Source organism: Mastigoproctus giganteus, chromosome 5 (assembly GCF_048544385.1).
Source record: "Mastigoproctus giganteus isolate SK-2022 chromosome 5, ASM4854438v1, whole genome shotgun sequence".
NCBI classification, from domain to species: domain Eukaryota; kingdom Metazoa; phylum Arthropoda; class Arachnida; order Uropygi; family Thelyphonidae; genus Mastigoproctus; species Mastigoproctus giganteus.
Window position 1 is genome coordinate 165,717,506 of NC_143579.1, and position 18,326 is coordinate 165,735,831.

General features: G+C 36.9%; 1 protein-coding gene across 1 annotated transcript in view; it reads right to left on the reverse strand.

Annotated features, from left to right (window-relative positions):
* The window catches only part of rdgB (retinal degeneration B), a 597,535-nt gene that overhangs the window by 233,994 nt on the left and 345,215 nt on the right, over positions 1 to 18,326 (reverse strand). Inside the window, exon 12 of the mRNA XM_090373500.1 lies at positions 9,101 to 9,271. Coding sequence (XP_090229626.1) covers positions 9,101 to 9,271 — 171 coding nt within the window. The remainder of the gene's footprint in view (positions 1 to 9,100; positions 9,272 to 18,326) is intronic.

The window sequence follows — 18,326 nt, forward strand, 5'->3', positions numbered from 1 at the left end:
AAAAGTTGTTTAAATGGGGCATGGAAGAAAATATGCTCACGGCATGTAAAAGGCTTTGAAGGGTTTGAAAAAGACAAATTATATGAAGAGGTTACAGATAAGATTGTAAAGGTTGCAGAACTACTTCAGTTGGAGGTTGTTGCCAAATACATGAAGGAGTTAATAGAGGAAGAAGAGAAGGAATTATCTAACGAAGAACTTAGACTTGAAGGCAGCAACAGTGAAAGAAGAAAATGCTGATGAAGTTCGAGATGAACCAAATGAGGAGCTGAGACGCTTCATCACCAGAGAGATGGCAGTGGCATTTTGTGAAATTGCATCAGCAGTGGCGAGGTCTGAAAAGATGGATCCTGACAGTGAACAATTCGTAAAAGTTACCAGAGGCGTGAATTATATATGCTTGCTTGCTACAAAGAAATGTACGGTGAAAAGAAAAAAGCCATCGTCCAGTCATCCATTAATATGTTCTTTTGTAAAGCTGAGCAGCCGACCCCTTCTAAATCTCCACAACGGCATACTTATCAGCTGAAGACGTTGATTCTGACAATGATGCTTGAGAGGTAAAACTTACTGATGTTATGCCTGCCTGTCTCTTTTTTTTTTGTAATTTTATAATTTTTAAATTGCACATTTTGTATTTTTTCCTGCACATGAGATAAAAATTGAAAAAATACAATAAATAATTCTATCCACATGTTTGTCGAACATTTCTTTTTTAATTCAATCAATTCAATGAGCACAGTTGCGAGTGCTGCACAAGCATGGGGGAATCCGGACTTATGTAGAGTTCCGCGGAACGCACCCTTACGTTAATCGGGGAGTGGCTGTATTAAGCCAAAAAACTATGCATACCTTCAGTGTAATACTTGTGTCTACTTTGCTGAACACAGATGTCTGATGCGTGGCAGAATTGTTGATAATGCAAGCCTCATTTCTTCATCAATGGATCTGTCTCTTCCTCTTTGATGTTTTAATTTCAGTCAAAGTTGAAAAGCCCAGTTCACACAAATATGGAGTTTAAAATGGTAATTACATATTAACTGCCATCTCGGAGCTTACCAGGCATTCATTCTTTTCTTATTGACAACCATTCTTTTCTTATTGACAACCAAAATGTGTCCAATTGCACTTCACAATATTTAAATAGCAATATTCTGTCCATCTTAAGATTTGTTAGTTCCTCTTGTACAATCATCGGGAGAGATTTTGAATCTGCAACAAATGGATCATGAGTCCATTTGAAATCTTCAACGCTCTCTCTCCAAAATAAACCTTGAACTTCTGCTGCAAGTTATTTAAATGTTCTTTAATGAAGTCTATCACCACTTTATTACCAGCAGCAAGTGGCCATACAGTTGGGAACATCTCGTACAACCCATTTGCAATATGTTGTGTCCGCAACTCCAGCTTATTATGAAAGCCTTGAATCTTATCCATACTTATAAAAAGATTTTCGTTCTTGCCTTGCATTTTTTTGGTTCAGCTCATTCAAGTGAACGAAAATATCGGAAAGATATGCCAACTTTGTCACCAATTCATCATCTACAAATAACTGCATACCCATGTCCCCCAACTGTTAAAAATGTCTGTAGCTCCTTCTTAAGATCAAAAAGGCATGGTAACACTTTACCACGTGACAATCACCATACAGCAGGAGTGTGGTGTATTCAGATCCCATTTCCTGACACAAAATGGAAAAAAAGCCACGAATTGAGGGGCCGTGATTTGATGAAGCTAACGACTTTTACTACTTTGTCCAGCACAACTTTCAGAGCAGATAGCAAAGACTTAGCAACAATGGCTTCACAGTGAATAAGACAATGGTCACATCGTCTGTCAGGATTCACTTCACACACTTTAGTTACAAAGCCTTTAACTCAACCTGTCATGGAAGTGGCTCCATCTGTGCAAACACTAACACAATCTTTCCAATTTAATTCATTTTGGAGAACATATTCATTAGTAACCGAAATATTTCTTCACCAGTGGATCACTTGAGTAGTACTTTGCAAAAAAAGAAATTTGTTGCAATTACATCATTGATGAACCGAATGTTGGCAACAAGTTGAGCATCACCACTAACATCTGTGGACTCGTCAATCTGAAGTGAGAACTTCTGACTGCTGTTGATTTTCTCCTTCATAATGTCTTCAATGTGACTGGACATGTCACTGACTCGGCGACTGATTATGTCAGCTAAGAGTGGAATTTTTGAAATTTCATTAGCAGCTTCTGTGCCCAGAACTATATTCACCATCTCTTTACAAAACTGGCATTAACAAAATTTCAGCTATTGTGTGTGGCTTCTTGGCCTTTATGATAATTTCGGCTATTTTATAGCTAGCTTCCTGTACTTTTTCTGAAGTATGTAATGACAAAGCAAAGTCATGAACGTTGCCTGTTTTTTGTTTTGTTGCAACAACCGTTGAAAATAATTGATATCTTTCTATGCCAGAGGAGAATGTTTTGTTGAGAAATGCCGTTTCAGTTTACTATTTTTTTTTTTTTTTTTTTTTTATGTAAACCCCAAACACGAGAGGTGTTAGAAACTACAGTAATACCCCGACTTACGCTACCCCGACTTACGCGAACTCGGAGTTACGCGGTTCTTGATTTTTTCGTTTGGCAACGCTGCCGCCCACTATCTTCAAGGTCGTTTTTCATATGTTATCGATATACGGTGCGACGGCGGAGAATGAGAGCGAAAGATGAACAAAATTCAACTTTGCTGCTTTTATGTTTTTTATATCAGTGAAGGGGAAACACATTTCACCATAATAACGTAAAAACCAACACAATTCCAGCTATCGGTATAATCGCAAATGCAATTAGATCGAGTTTACTACCAGTTTATAACAGATTTCACTAGCAGAAACGCAACTGGATTTTTATTGTTTTATGGTAGTAACTCCTAGAAATGTGAGGTGTTAATAGTGTATCTCTGCCTTTATGGTGTTGTTTATTCAGTTGCTACATGCACGCAGCTTTGTTTATGCGTATCAAGCGTGCCTCCTCGTTTTGTAATTGTGCTTTATTCCCTAAAAATGAGTAAAATACTTAATCAAAAGTGTGAAAAGGAAGCGTCCTGGTGAAGACACTGCAGATTCAGAGAGAAAAAGAAAAGCAATTATCGATAAACAGAGGCGGACTGGATCAAAAATTCTTATCTGCTGCATAACGCAATCGGACTCTTAGTGGCCTCATGCTATGGTTTATGGCCAGAATCACACTGGCTCACCGGGGTTTCCCCGGTAAGGCTTATGGCCAGTCCGCCTCTGTCGATAGAGAAAAAATATGAAATTGTGAAACGCTTTGAGCGAAATGAAAGACCATGTGATATTGCATGTGCTACAGGCCTAAACGAAGCAACGGCGAAAAGCACATGACAATTGCAAACTTGACAGGTTGAAAATTGAAAAGGGCTCAATTGTAAAGGGCTTAAAATTTTTAGAAAACATAGACTCCAACGAAGAACGCGTTATAGCTACAAAGCAAGGAATAAAAAAATTATTAGCTTGCTACGAAGAAATTCTGCGTGAAAAAAAGAACGCGCTGTGTCGTCAGACGAATTTGTTAGATTTTATGAAGCCATCGACATCGAAATAACTTTTTAACGTAAGTCATTTGTTTTTTAATACATATTTTGTATTAATATGTATAAAGAACTGCAATTTTATTAATATTTTTCTTCTAAACTAGTGTTTTTGTTAGTCCTTGGTCCCAATTAAGCAAAATTTATATGTATTTATATGCAAAGTTGTACCCCGACTTACGCTGTTGTTGTTGTTGTTTTTGGTTTTTAGGAGCATTAGCAACTAAGGCCATATTGCTCCATGATATGCGGTGGTCATTCCCTGACCTTTCCGCATCCTCTGTGTTTGGTGGTGACGGGCTCGAACCCCGGTCTAATCAAGAAGCGTGTGCTATGCACTGCTGCTCCTTCCCACCTGGCTACGGAGGCGCCTCCGACTTACGCGAATTCGACTTACGCGATTTTCGTCGGACCCACCTATCGCGTAACTTCGGGGTATTACTGTATAGTACTTAGTACTCTGCTTGGGTTGAAGGTTGAGAAGACGAAAGAAGATATTTGTTGACATTGGACTTGAACTTCTGTAGATTGTAATTTTCAGGAAATACGTAAAGGAAGGTTGTTCCAGAAAACGGCAGTTGAATGAATAAATGAGGAAGATGAAAAGTTGGTTCTGTGAGTTTGAAGTTGGACAGTAAATGGATGTTGGCGGCAAGTGTTCGGACCGTTTTGAAAGAGAGAGCGAGAATTATAGAAGCCAATTCAGAAGAACAGTGCTCATGGAAGTATCTGTAGAAGAGGCATGCAGCAGAAACAGTACGTCTATACAGTACAAGGAATCATAGCAGCATTGCTCAGTTTTTCTCCGCACACGAGACATCACGACACCAGAAAAATCCAATAGGCAAATAATTATAACTATACTGTCTGCACACTAATTTTTGTTTCTTTTTTTTTTCGGGTTTGGCACTTTCATACTCAGACAGCATAGTCCTTACCAGGAACTTGTCCATTGTTAAAAAAAGAAAATCAACAATGTTATGGCTCGCGATCACAGTTTTCTGACTATTTCAGAGTGCAGCTGTGAGGAAACTGGAAGTAATAGATGTGAGAACACAGAGGGAGAGGTACATCTATCACTTTAAAATATAGTCTTATAACAAAAGGTGGGTGCATCGGCACAGGAACAAAGAAATAAAGTTGAAATAGCATGGACAAACAGAGACAAATATCAAAACAAGCCAATAAAATAATAAAAGACAGGGGATGTTTTGCTAATCCTTACACTTTTAAGGAACAGCAACTAAGTATCTAACTTTAACAAGCGGCATCTTATTTCAGTCAGTGACAAAAAGAGAAATATTGGAAGGGCAAACACAGAAATAACTCTAGAAAGCCAGCGTTGGATACCCCACGCAAAAAATAATTTACTGTCCCGCACATACAATATTGTGTTTCAGTAAAAATGGTGTACTTACATTACAAACATATATAAAATTACAAATCATAGCATTACAAACATATATAAAAATGTAATTATTGATGTTGAAATTTCACGTTTAATTAATGAAAATAACTTTCGAACCTACAGGCAAGTAAGGCTCCTAGGGTTGATGGCATTTATCCTATAATCTTTACGAAGGCGTCAAGTGAATGCATTTAGCCATTGAGGCATCACTGGACTCAGGAGTGATTCCATTGGATTGGAAAAGTGCTATCTCCAATACATAAGGGCGGTTCTAAGAGTGAAGTGGGAAATTACCGGCTGGTTAGTCTAACTTCAGTAGTAGGGAAAATCATGGCGACTATGATCAAGGGCGGAATTCAAGATCACTTAGATAGAAATGGAATTCTGAAGGATACTCAGCATGGTTTTGTAAAGGGAAAATCATGTTTAACTAATCTGGTTAGCTATTTTGACAGGATCACTCAAGATCTGGACTTAGGAATAATTTCGACTTTGTTTATTTGGATTTCAGCAAAGAATTTGACTCAGTCCCACATGAGCAGTTACTTTATAAGATGGAACAGTTGAAATCACTGGGAAAATGCTTAGTGGATAGCTGGATGGCTTCAGGGCAGGAGGCAGAGGGTTGTGATAAATGGCTATTCCTTAGATTGGGTTGATATAAGAAGTGGGGTTCCCTAAGGTTCAGTATTAGGATCGCTGTTGTTTTTGATTTTCACAAATGACACCGATGAAGGATAGAGGGCGTTATGTCTAAATTTGCAGATGATGTAAAGATTGGTAGAATAGTTAATGATTACCGCCGAGCAGAGCTTCTTCAGAATGACCTAGATAGAATTCAGGGATGGTCAGGAAAATGGCAGCTATGCTTTAATCCAGCAAAGTGTAAGGTATTGCACCTGGTGAACAGTAACCCCAAAATAACTTATACACTTTGCTGAGTTGAACTAAGGCCAGTAGTGGAGGAAAGAGACTTGTGTATTACGATACGGTCAGATACAAAGTTCTCCATTCTCCGTTGTCTTAAAGGATAACTAGACCGATTGCAAGGAGGGCTCATGGTGTCCTATCGCTGATTTATCGAATAATTGCTAGTAGAGAAAAGGACATTATAATCCCATTACATAAGGCTATTGTTAGACCACACTTTTGGAATACTGTGTTCAAGTATGGAGACTGCACCTGAAGAAAGTAACTGTGATTCTTTAAAGGGTCCAAAAGATGGGTAACTTGCCTGGTGAGATTGGCAAAAGGGCATCCATATGAGGAAAGACTGAATATGTGGGTTGCAGAGTTTGGAAACTAGGCACCTTAGAGGAGACTTCATTGATGTGTTTATGGCTCTGAGAGGTATAAGCTAAATGAATAAGGACAAAATTTTCACGGTTATAAATGATTCTAGAACAAGGGGCCATAATTTCAAGTTGTGGGGGGGGGATTGTTTAGACTGGATGCAGGAAATTTTATTTTAGCCAGTGAGTTTAAATTACTGGAATAAGTTACCTACATGGGTGGTAGAGGCTGACAGTTTGGGGAAATTCAAAGGTCAGCGGGATAATTACCTAAGGGAGGAGGGAAATGCATAGGTTGCCATTTCCTTTTCTCTTATTTATTATTATTGTTATTATTTTTTTTTAATTTTATTATTATTATTTTATTATTTTTTATTTTGCTGGTGCAGCATAAGCCACAGGCTTCCTTGCACCATGTGACTAATACTAATAAAAACTATAATTGAGAGTAAATAATGTACAGTTAATTTCTTACAATAGGTAAAATTCTCAGTTGTCAATTTCTAATCATAATACATATAGTATTATTTTTAGGTATCAGCAAAGTTAATATAGCTTCAGCAAAGTTTGCAGCATACTTGTCATCATGTGGCGGCACACTGGTTGCGAAATCCTGTCTTAAAGGATAACTCACCTTGACTGAGTACTTGATTGTTTGTGAAAAATAGATCGAGACTTGGCTGTAGGATGTTCAGGTACTCTGGTAGGTAAATGAACAACCCAAGCAAGGTTGTTCAAGGTTGTTCAAGGTTGTTAGCTGGAAATGAAAACATTAAAATCACCAAGCAAATCACCTCACTGTTACAAAAGCTGGAATGGAGAAAGCCAAGTTTCAAAGGAAGAAAAAGTCCAAATTAGCAGAATTTGGAAAACATTAAAGGCAACAGATAAATTTGACAGAATAGGATGGAGATATTTTAAGCCAGAGAAGATGGATAAAGGGAAATTACAAATTATTTACTCGCATACATGCTACTCAAACTCCCCCAGTCACTATCTGGCACAGGCAGCGAAGGTTATTGCTTTAGGTCAACCTAATCACAACCAAGATGCAAAAAGTATTTGGAAGAAGGGGAATATAGTAGTGCTTGGGCAGTCCGTGGTTGCATAACCTGTACTTATAGTAGGCCCCTGGACACATGCGTCAAGTGTTTAAGCCAGTAATGGTATTGTTTAAATAAATATGAGACTAAACAATGTCAGAAATGAAAATAAAGATGAAAAAAGAAATAAATAAATAAATAATAATAATAAATAAATAAATAAATAAAATAATAAAAAAATAATAAGATATAACAAGGAAAATATAATAACTCCATAGTTAGCCAATCGGTGGGCACAACATGGAGACTAAACAATGTTTCTGACATTGTTTAGTCTCATATTTATTTAAATATACCATTACTGACTTAAACATGAGGCATATGTCCAGTCCTATTGTCCAGGGATATACTATAGGTATGGGTTATGCAACCCTGGACCGCCCGAGCACAACCATATTCTCCTTCTTCCTAATACTTTTTGCTGTTCTTACACACTACATCTTATATCTTGTGCACGATTAGGTTGACTGAAAGCAATAATCAAGATACTATTTTTCTGTTGTCATTCACTTTTTTCTTTTCCAACAAAGTTGAGTCTTTTCACCTTCAGGGTTACTTTAACAGTTATAAATCTGCTGGGAACTATCAGCTAACTTCTTTGGTCTCCGATACAGCCTTTATGCGTTAGCTTCCCTCAGCCCATTTCACCATCTCCTGTCAGGCTCGACAGTAAGTTGTCATATTCTGACTAATCCTTTCATCTGCACATTACAATTTCGTTGTCAAAATTCAAGTAAGGCTGTTTACTATTAATTTAATTTTCTTTTCTTCATTACAATTTCGTTGTAAAAATTCAAGTAAGGCTGTTTACTATTAATTTAATTTTTCTTTAATTGGAATTATTTGGTATTAATTTTGCATTTATTTTTATTTATTTTTATTCCTGTTCTTTTTGGTCTCTGTTGGGTTGGCTATGATAAATAAGTCAACACATTTTCTGTCTGATAAGTATATGTCATAACAGAAACAGAGGCCTTACTTTTTGCTGTATTTCCTTTGGTTTTGGCTGGCGGCCCTTCATGACGTAGTTAAAATCTTAGAATCTTTAGCATTAAGTACCATTTGTATATTTTTATTTATTTTTTTTATATTATATGTAATCTGCTTTTATTTTTCAGACACATTTTTTAATTTTTTCCATGGTAACTACACCTGATTGGTCAGCACCCTTTCTCATGCACTTATCAAATCTATTTATCTATATTTCTTTATGGTTGCTGGGTATTTCTGCTATTACTAGCAGTCCTGAATCCATAAACCAGCACAATATATTATTTTTTCATTCTGCTTTAGCTGGTTTGATTTATTAATACAACTTATTATTATTAATTATATAACACACACACACACACACACACACACACATATGCACACACACACACAGTAGAGAGTCTTAATATCATTCTTAATGTCACTGTAACCATTTTCTATAACCTCTTATTTTATACATTATATATACACATATATATATGGATCATCATTATTTGTACAGACGAATGCAATGTCTTAGTTATATGTCTTTCCATGGTTATAGTGACAGCCCCTGAAATCTATTGAAAAGAAACATCAGGACAATATATTTGTGACAATCATATTGCATTGTACCATAATCTTATATTTACTTCAATGTAGGTATATCTATCTTTAGTTTTTATTTCATACAATGATAATCATATATTTTAAATTCATGAAAAACAACACTCACATATATGAATAGGCTGTCCATCTCCTAAGGGGTATTTCTGATATCTTGGAATATTGACAGGAGACAGTTGAGAAAAGCGAGCACTAAGTAGTGGCTCTATACGAGAAGCACATGGGTTAGTCGGGTGAAAAAGATTGTATACCTGTGTACAGGACGGTCTCAAAGGTGGAGCTGTTAAAAAGAATTTATAAACATTTGTATGCTTCTTGTAATTCAAAGGACAAAAAAAAAATTATAAATAAAACAAATTCCTTAAATAAAAACGGTTAAATAAATTAAAATTAGTGAAATACTAATATAAAAATGGTATTAATGATATGGTAATGGTATATCATATCATTTTTACCAAATTTTTACCATTTTACTTTCATATGGTATTAAAAAAAAGTAAATTGCAGCCATTATCAACCCACTAAGGATGGAAGCCTCCTCAACAATTCATGCTGAGGGAAATGGACCATAATCTGCCACGCTGGTCCAGTGCGGGTTTGTAGATCGACATATTTAGCAGTCAGGGGCTTGAACCCCGGTCTACTCAAAGAGCGTGTGCCACTGCACTCCCGCTCCTGACCACTCGGCTACGGAAAATGGTATTAATGAATACTAATATAAGAATGGTATTAATTCATTTAGTATTGGCCATACAGTGCAAGGCAGCCATAGGCATTTACAGCAAGCAAAAAATAAATATAATAAAAAAATAATAAAAAAAACCCTCCATGTTTTCCTCCTCATGTAGGTACCTAGTAACACATCATCCAGCCGATCTTTGAATTTCCCCTCAGCCACAATTATGTAGATGTACAAGATTATAAGTGACAGGATGCTGATATTTGAGCTCGTGGGAATGAAAAGTTATTTGGAAATTTTTACTGTCTTTTTGATTAATAAATATTGTTTTACAAATAGTTTAAGTAGTCTTAGTCACATTTGTTAGCTTACTTTCAAATGTAGCCATTGATTTTGTAAGTTACGATTTACTATTCGTTATCAATGTTTTGGCACAAATATTGTAGCACATAACAAGTAGTGCAGTGAAATAGTAGGGTTTTAATTGCGATAAATAAGTAGCTCTAAGGTTCTAATCACTTGTTGGGAATATATCTTTTTGCGTTTAGCTAAGAAATTTTACTTTTTAGTAAGGATATAACAAATTGAAATTGCGATCGTAACGATATGGCTTAATGTATATCTTGAACTTGACAGCATAGGTATAATGTAAAACTTAATGGTGTTATACGTATCACTGCATTTAGGAATCTATTAGCTTAGTGCATTATTCTCATTTTACCAATTAACCTGCATTTAAAGGGAAATCAAGCCCCAGAGTAGAGCAGTAAAGTAAGGGGCATGAAATAGCAGGAGTCTTGTGGTTTGGGGGAAATGGAAGGGGCGATTCTCTTACAAAATGTGCAGCTTGTGAAATGTTTGTAGGTGTTTCTGGAACAGGACATGATCCAGTCAAGGGGTATATCTTTGTGTGTACTAGGTGCAAGGAGTGTGAAGAAATTAGTTGTTTGTTTGTTATTTTGGTTTTTAGGAGCATTAGCAACTAAGGCCATATTGCTCCGGGAATATGCGGTGGTCATTCCCTTGACCTTTCCGCATCCTCCGTATTTGGTGGTGACGGGCTCGAACCCCGGTCTAATCAAGAAGCGTGTGCTACGCACTGCTGCTCCTTCCCACCTGGCTACGGAGGCGCCATGAAGAAATTAGGTGCAACTCAGTGTTCTGATGGGTGTTTATGTGAGTCTGAAGAATAGGAACTGGATGCAAAGAATATCAAAATTATTCTTTGCATCCAGTTCCTTTGTGACCACATCATAGTATCCAATCAAATTGGTCAGACAAGACTTACCCTTAACAAACCCATGCTGTGTCCTAACTACAATTGGTCTTGTCTAGATGATCTTGCAGTGCTTCTTTAACCAGTGCCTCCATTAATTTCCTCAGAACAAAAGTTAAACTAAGAGGTCTGGAATTATCACCCTTTGATCCCTTTTGTGAATTGTGGACACATACGAACATCTCCAGTCCATGGGGACCTCCCTTGAGTTGAAGGAAGCTCTCATAATTATGAATAAGGTTTTACTTACTTCCTTTGCTACCTCCTTTAAAACAACTGGATAGATCCCATCACCTCAGGTGCCTTTCTTATGTTTAAATTCAATAATTCCTCCTTCACATTGCTCTCAGTTATTAAATCATTTAGCTCGCTGCAAGAGTTTGATAAACTTTTGGCATTCCCCTGAATAACTACTCATGTGTGAATGTAGATGGAAAATACTTATTCAGTTTGTCAGCTACTTGAGCAAGATCATCAACCGTTGAATCATCGATATCAAGGGGAGCAATCTGATTCTTCCACTTCCTTCTAGACTTTACATCAGTAAACAACTCTTTGCTGTTTTTCTTTGTATCTTTTGCCAACAATTTCTCGAAATCTGCCTTTGGCTGCCTAACCTCCTTTGTGACTTGATTACAGAGCAGCTCACATCTATCACAGCCTTCTGTGTCACCAGTTAATTTATACATATTCCATGCATTTTTCTTCTCCGCCACGTCTCATTAGTTCATCTGACATCCTTTTAGGCCTAAACCTTGAACAATATTTCATAGTTGGTATGAAAAGCTTAGTAGCTTCCATGATTAATTCTTTGAATGCTTCCCATTTTGAATTTGCTGTTGGTAACATCATCAGTTGGTCCCACCATACAAAATTTAAATACTGTCTCAGAACACTGTAGTTGCCTTTACAAAAGCAAAAATCATTCCCTTTACCCATAATGGTAGTTCCCTCTTTGAGTAAATCCCACTTCACACACTGTGATCACTGCCACCTAGTGGTTCCTTTATCTGCAGATTCTTAATGCATAAAGAATCACTACTGATAATCAGATCAAGAGTATTACTCCCTCTAATTGCCTTCCGAACATGCTGCTGAAGAAAACAATCATCTAATAAATCCACAAAAGCCTTGCTAGTATGTGAGTGACCAAGCCACAAATTCCAGTCAATATCTGGGAAATTAAAATCCCCCATTATAAGATACTGATTTACTGGCCCACTCTATTTCTATGTAAAATACAGTTGTTTATTTTACCCATCAGAGTCATTAGGCCTAAAACACACTCCTACTCTCAATTTTGCTTTCCCAGTGCTTACTCGACTAACTAACACCAAACTAACTCGACACTGTCCAGCCATGTCGACTGGCAATACTTCCTTGGATTTTATGTTTCTGAATTAATAGCATAATACCTCCTCCTTTCCTATCCCATCTATGTTTCTGATATCTAAACAATATCTGCCTTTGATGTTTTGACCAACACATCAAATTCATTAAATTTATTTACCAAACTCCTAGCACTGGTGTACATGCAAGTATACATGCACCTGTTCCTATTCTTAGCTACCCTAACACACAGCCCATGTATTTACTTGTTCAGCAATAATTCCCAGAAGTCTCTAGAATCCCCTGTACTTTGTTTTCCAAGCTGCTGCTCATTTCAATAGAAGCAGTGCAAGAATCACTTTCACCTCTGCCAGCAGCTACTGTTAAACTATTAATCCGTGTATCTCCCCCAAGCTAGCAGTTTTCCAACCCACCTAACGTTGCCTCGATAGCATCAGCAAATATTTCTTCACCCTTTTTATTTAAGTGTATCCCATGCCTGTAGAAGCAGTCTCTCCTGTTAATGAGCACAGACCAGGCTGAGAAAAATTCCACCCCTTGAGCCTGGCACAAAATCTCGAGGGCTGAATTGATTGACAACTGAATTGATTGACATCACATACTCCCACCTATCATGTCTGGGCAGAATTGCAGACACTTTCAAATTCAATCCTAACTCATGGTTTTTTTTTTTCCAACATTGACCTGTTCTTGTTAAGTAATTCCAGTGGTCTCTTACTCTTAATATCATTAGTGCCAGCATGTACAACAATATCTAATCTACAATGTCATCAACCTTTGCCCCTGGCAGACACACCCTGGTCCTGTTCCACTTATCCTTTTTGTACAATATGTTCCCTGTTTCCCTGACAATAGAGTCACTGACAACGACTAGTTCCTTTGGGACTAGCGCATTATGCCTTGGGGGGTGTCGCTGTGTTGCGTGATGTTTAAGTGCAAGCTTTAGCGTTGATGTGAGCAGCTGAGAGCTTGTTGGTCACCTCAAATTTAAATCCTTCAAGGGCATCCACTTTGTCCTTCAAGCTCTCATATAGGCCCATAACGCTGAGTTTGCGCCAGATTTCCTCACACTCCTTACATCATGCACAAACAAAGACATTCCCCTGGCAATATCTTGTCCATTTCTGATTGCTCCACAAACACACAAGCAGATTTCAAAAGGCTGTGATTCAGAGGACAATGCCCCCCCCCCCCCCCCCTCAGTTCTCCCCTGAGCCACAGAGCTCCCATTAGCTTGAGCCTTTTGCTTTGCTGCTCTGGTCTGAGTCATGATTTCCATTCAATTTCTAATAAAATTTCAATTTCAATATAAAACATGTTACACTGGTTGAACCAAAAAAAAAAAAGGTTCTTCTTCCACACTTGCATATAGCGCTTGAATTAATGAAGAATTTTGTTAAGACTCTGGATAAGGAAGGAAGTAGATTATGCTACCTAAAGGAACTGTTTAACGATTTAACATATTAAACTGAAAGAAGGAATTTTCTCACATAAACTACTCAAAGATTATTCATTTGAAAGGAATCTATAGAATACTGAACTAGCAGCTCACTCAGTTGTTCATTTAGATGCAATACAATTTAAAGCAGTTGTGCATGAATCTCTTGAAGGAAGATAATTATGAATCTCTGGTGTCAAGTTTACTGCAGTGTTATAAGATACAGACTGCCAAATACCTTTGAATTAATTATTATTATTATTATTATTATTATTATTTTATTTTTTTTTTTTTTTGTCATTCCCATCATAGAATCTCAACTTTATTTCCTCAGAATTTGGGAGATGTAAGAGATGAGTAAGTGAACGCTTTCATCAGGACAAATTCACAAGGGAAAAGGGGCCACCAAGGTCACCAGACACTGCATTGATATAAAATTGGCAATGGATTCTTAAGAGAAAAAGCAGCATGTTCTATAAGAAAACTCTCTGGGTGGCATTTCTAGGTACACAAAATGTATGTATTATATGTTTGATTAGAGTGTTTAAATAAAATTTTAGTTAAGTCAATAAAATTTTGATACTGTCAATGGGCATGTGATAGAGACAATTCTGGTCATTTTAGAATCAGGAGATTAATTTCCTTTTGAATCTACAACTTTTGTTCAAGATGTACAATTTTTTTTTTTGTTGGTTGGTGTAATTAGTTACTCTCCCAATCGTTACAACATTTGCAAGTTTTTATATACAGCAGGCCCCCGTTATAACGCGGTTCGCTTTACGCTGATTCGCTATAACGCTGTTCTTATATTATAACCCGTATCTGACTATAACGCTGTCACAGATCACTATAACGCTCTTTTACAGATTACATTTTTGACATATTTAACGAAATCGTTTCATTTGATGGAGTCGATAGCTTGAAAATGGATAGCAAAACAGCATTAAAACGTTTCCCACGCCGACTTGAGCAATTTTCCCACGCTCAGTGAAATTTTCTCGCACGCTAATTTAAGTACACTCACTTGTTACGTAGTTCCGAGATCAACATTTTAAAAAATGATCAAATATATTGCTTGTAATATTTGCGTTATATGCATTTATCCGAAGTCTAGTTAGTCATCACTCAGTACAGTATTAGACATCGTGCGTAACGGACAGTTTACTTGAACATTGTATCATAATTAATTCAACCAACGCAGTTATATTTTCGAAAGAGCTAATAATGACCGACAGGAATGAAAATGCAACAACGTCTGGGCGCAGTACGAAGCCTATAAATGTAAGAAAAAGACTGAATTTGAAAATTAAATTAGACGTTTTGAAGCGAATCGATTCCAGTCAACGACAAGCGGATGTGTGCCATAATTTAGGACTCGCAAATTTAAATGTAAGAACAATTATGAAAAAATAAAGAATTAATTTTAGCAGCGGGAAAGATAGCTGTTCCACTGCAAGCAACTAGGACTAGACCGGCTATTAGGATTGAAATGGAAAGACTTTAATTTTATTGAAGATAATATTCCAATGCAGAATTCAGTATGCAGAATTCAATGCAGAATTAAATATTAAAAAAAAAGAGAGAGAGAGAAAGAGATTAGCCAATACGATGATCTGAAGAAAACTCGCCTAAAAAAAAAAAAAAAATGTGGAACCATTTAAAACTGGTAGAATAGATTTAAAATCCCGGGAGAAGCCGCTAGTGCAGATTAAGGAGCCGAAACTTTCAAAAAAGAATTTGTTAAAATTATTGAAGAGGGGTATTATGTGTTATACTTCTCAACAAGTTTTTAACATAGATGAAGCAGGACTTTTGTGGAAACGAATGCCTAAAAGAAGTTTCATATTGAAAGAACAAAAAACATGCCAAGTTTCAAAGCGGCGAAGGATCGGTTGACTTTATTGTTGGGTGGTAACGCTGCGGGCCATTTAAAATTAATATTCCTTTTAGTTTATTTGGAAGAGGGCCAAAGTTCAACTCAAAATCCACACATTTTTCATGATTAAATTCATCCATTAAATTAAATCAATTAAATTCATTATTTTAATTGGAATTTTGTTTACTTTTGATACGCAAGTAGTTACCGCATAATTATACGTATGTAATGCAGAATATTTTATATGTGCAAATATTTGAATATTAAATATTTTGACCGACATTTGTGCATCTTTTCATTACCGTTTATTATTGATTAGGAAATATCCTATGGCACCGACCGCAGCTCACAAATACATATGTTACCTTATGGGAAAGCGGCGCTCGCTTAGCGCGGATTCACTTAGCGCTCTGTTTTTCCGGAACGAATGATCAGCGTTAAGCGGGGGTCACCTGTAATACCATTATCCCTTTTAAATAAATAAAGTCAGAAACAACTGTAGTGCCAAAATATATTCTCAGGTAAATGCACTTTTAATGTCAACCCAATCTGAATCAAAACCCTCTGCTTCCTATTCATGCATATGGGATTCTTCCTCTTGCTCAGAATAATCACCTGAGAGGGCATAAATTCAAATTGAGAAAAGACAGATGTAGGATAGACGTGAGGAAATTTGCCTTTAGCCAGCGGGTGGTTGGTTGGTGGAATAGACTTCCATCCCTTGTCGTGGAAGTTGATAGCCTAAATAAGTTTAAGGCTCAGCTGGACAGGTATTTTGAACGAACAAAGGGGTGAAATGGAAGTGGTTATTTTTTATTTATTTATTTATTTTTTTTTTTTTTTTTTTTGGCTGATGCTGCATAAGCTTGCTTTCTTGCATCAAATGCCTCTACTAATGCTAATCTCAGAATCTTATTCACAATTCTGAGATTGACCATACAGCCTCTCATGCAATATTGAGTCAAATTACACACAAATTACACTGGTCAACATGTAAAATGTTACAAAAATAAAAATACCCAATCTTGACTAATTTCATACTGCTGAACACGAAATTCACATTAAAATTTGTCGATTGGCTCTTTTTTTTGAATTACAGTTGAGGTCTCATATTGCAAGTCACTCTACATTATCAACTATGGCCCTTGGCAAAATCATAGTTTCAGTACCACAATGCTCTTATCATGTGATCAGCAACAGTCGCCTTGCTCTGCATCACGTGATAAGCTGCTGTTGCCTGAAATACATCTTGAACTCCATTGCAGTAATCCTCAAATACAGATGATTTGCTCTCAGTTAATGGTTGTTCTATGTGAGATTCCTACTTTTTATGCAGTATTTGTGTCGTGTAAGATTAACATGCCCCATAATTGTGTGATTAGTCCGGATGAGTTCTGTTAATTTTGTGGAGAAGTCAACATTAGCTTCAAGAAAGTGTCCTTGACTCGAGCCATAAAAAAGCCTACTTCTTGTACTCTGAGTGTAAAGTGGGCGACCAGGACAAGAACCGGGCTGCACAACCTGTTCATCAAAACTCAACACGTGGGTGAATCTAAAGGCAAGTTTTATGCCTTTCACAGTGCCCATGATATGAAGGGAGCCAACGAATCACGTCACAGACTGTTACTTCTGTACGGTGCCTCCTATTAGAAAAGAATGATAATGAAGAAAAAGTGGACAGTGACATACCCAAACATACCATCTGCAACACGTCCAGTGCCTCACGGCAAGTACTACCTATTCCTGAACCACTGAATCATTTTTCTGTACACTCTGATGAACACCAATTTGATATACACAAAGAAGTATAGTAGCCATCTACATAAAAGGATACACCATTTTGTCCAAACTTTTATCCTTGTAAACCACATAAAATCACACAAAGTCAGCATAATGACCTCATCACTTATCTCGAACTGCTGAAGAATAAGGCAGAGCTTCTGGCCTCGAGAGTACAACTGTGGAATCTTTTAGACCATTCGGTGAAAGTGACAAAATATCATAGTCTTTATTTTGTACTTGAAATAAAGCCTATGATAAATTCTATCAAACAGAAGGTAAACTTTTTAAGGATGTTGATGGTCTAATGGCAGCAACGAACATGAGGCACCTTCCTGAGGAATGGCAACTATTTATAAATGCTTCTGTAATCTCCCACTGCATTAGCCCCAAGCAAGAGCGTGGCCCTATCTTTTGAGGCCGTGAAACCTAGCACTGTGCAATAACACAATGTTATTACACAATGGAAATATGCTGCCTTCAATACATCTTGCATATGCCGTCCACACAAAAGAAACACATGAAAACATGGAGAACATCCTTTTGGTCTACACTATCAGAAGTAAGAGTGGCAGATATGTAGTGCTTTAAAGGTAATCGGCATTTTATTAGGAATACAAAAGGGTTAAGGTAAGTACAGCCACTCCCCGATTAACGTAAGAGTTGCTTTCCGCAGAACCCTACGTGCCGGAATTTCCCCCATACTTGTGTAGCACTCACAACTGTGCTCACTCAATTGATTGAATCAAAAAAGAAAAGTTCATCGAACATGTGAATAGAATTATTTATTGTATTTATTCAATTATTTATCTCACACGCAGGAAAAATTACAAAAGCATGCAATTGAAAAAAATTTCAAAATTATAAAAAAAAGAGAGGAGACAGGCATGAAGTCAGTAAGTTTTACCTCTCGAGCATTGTTGCCAGAATCAACGTC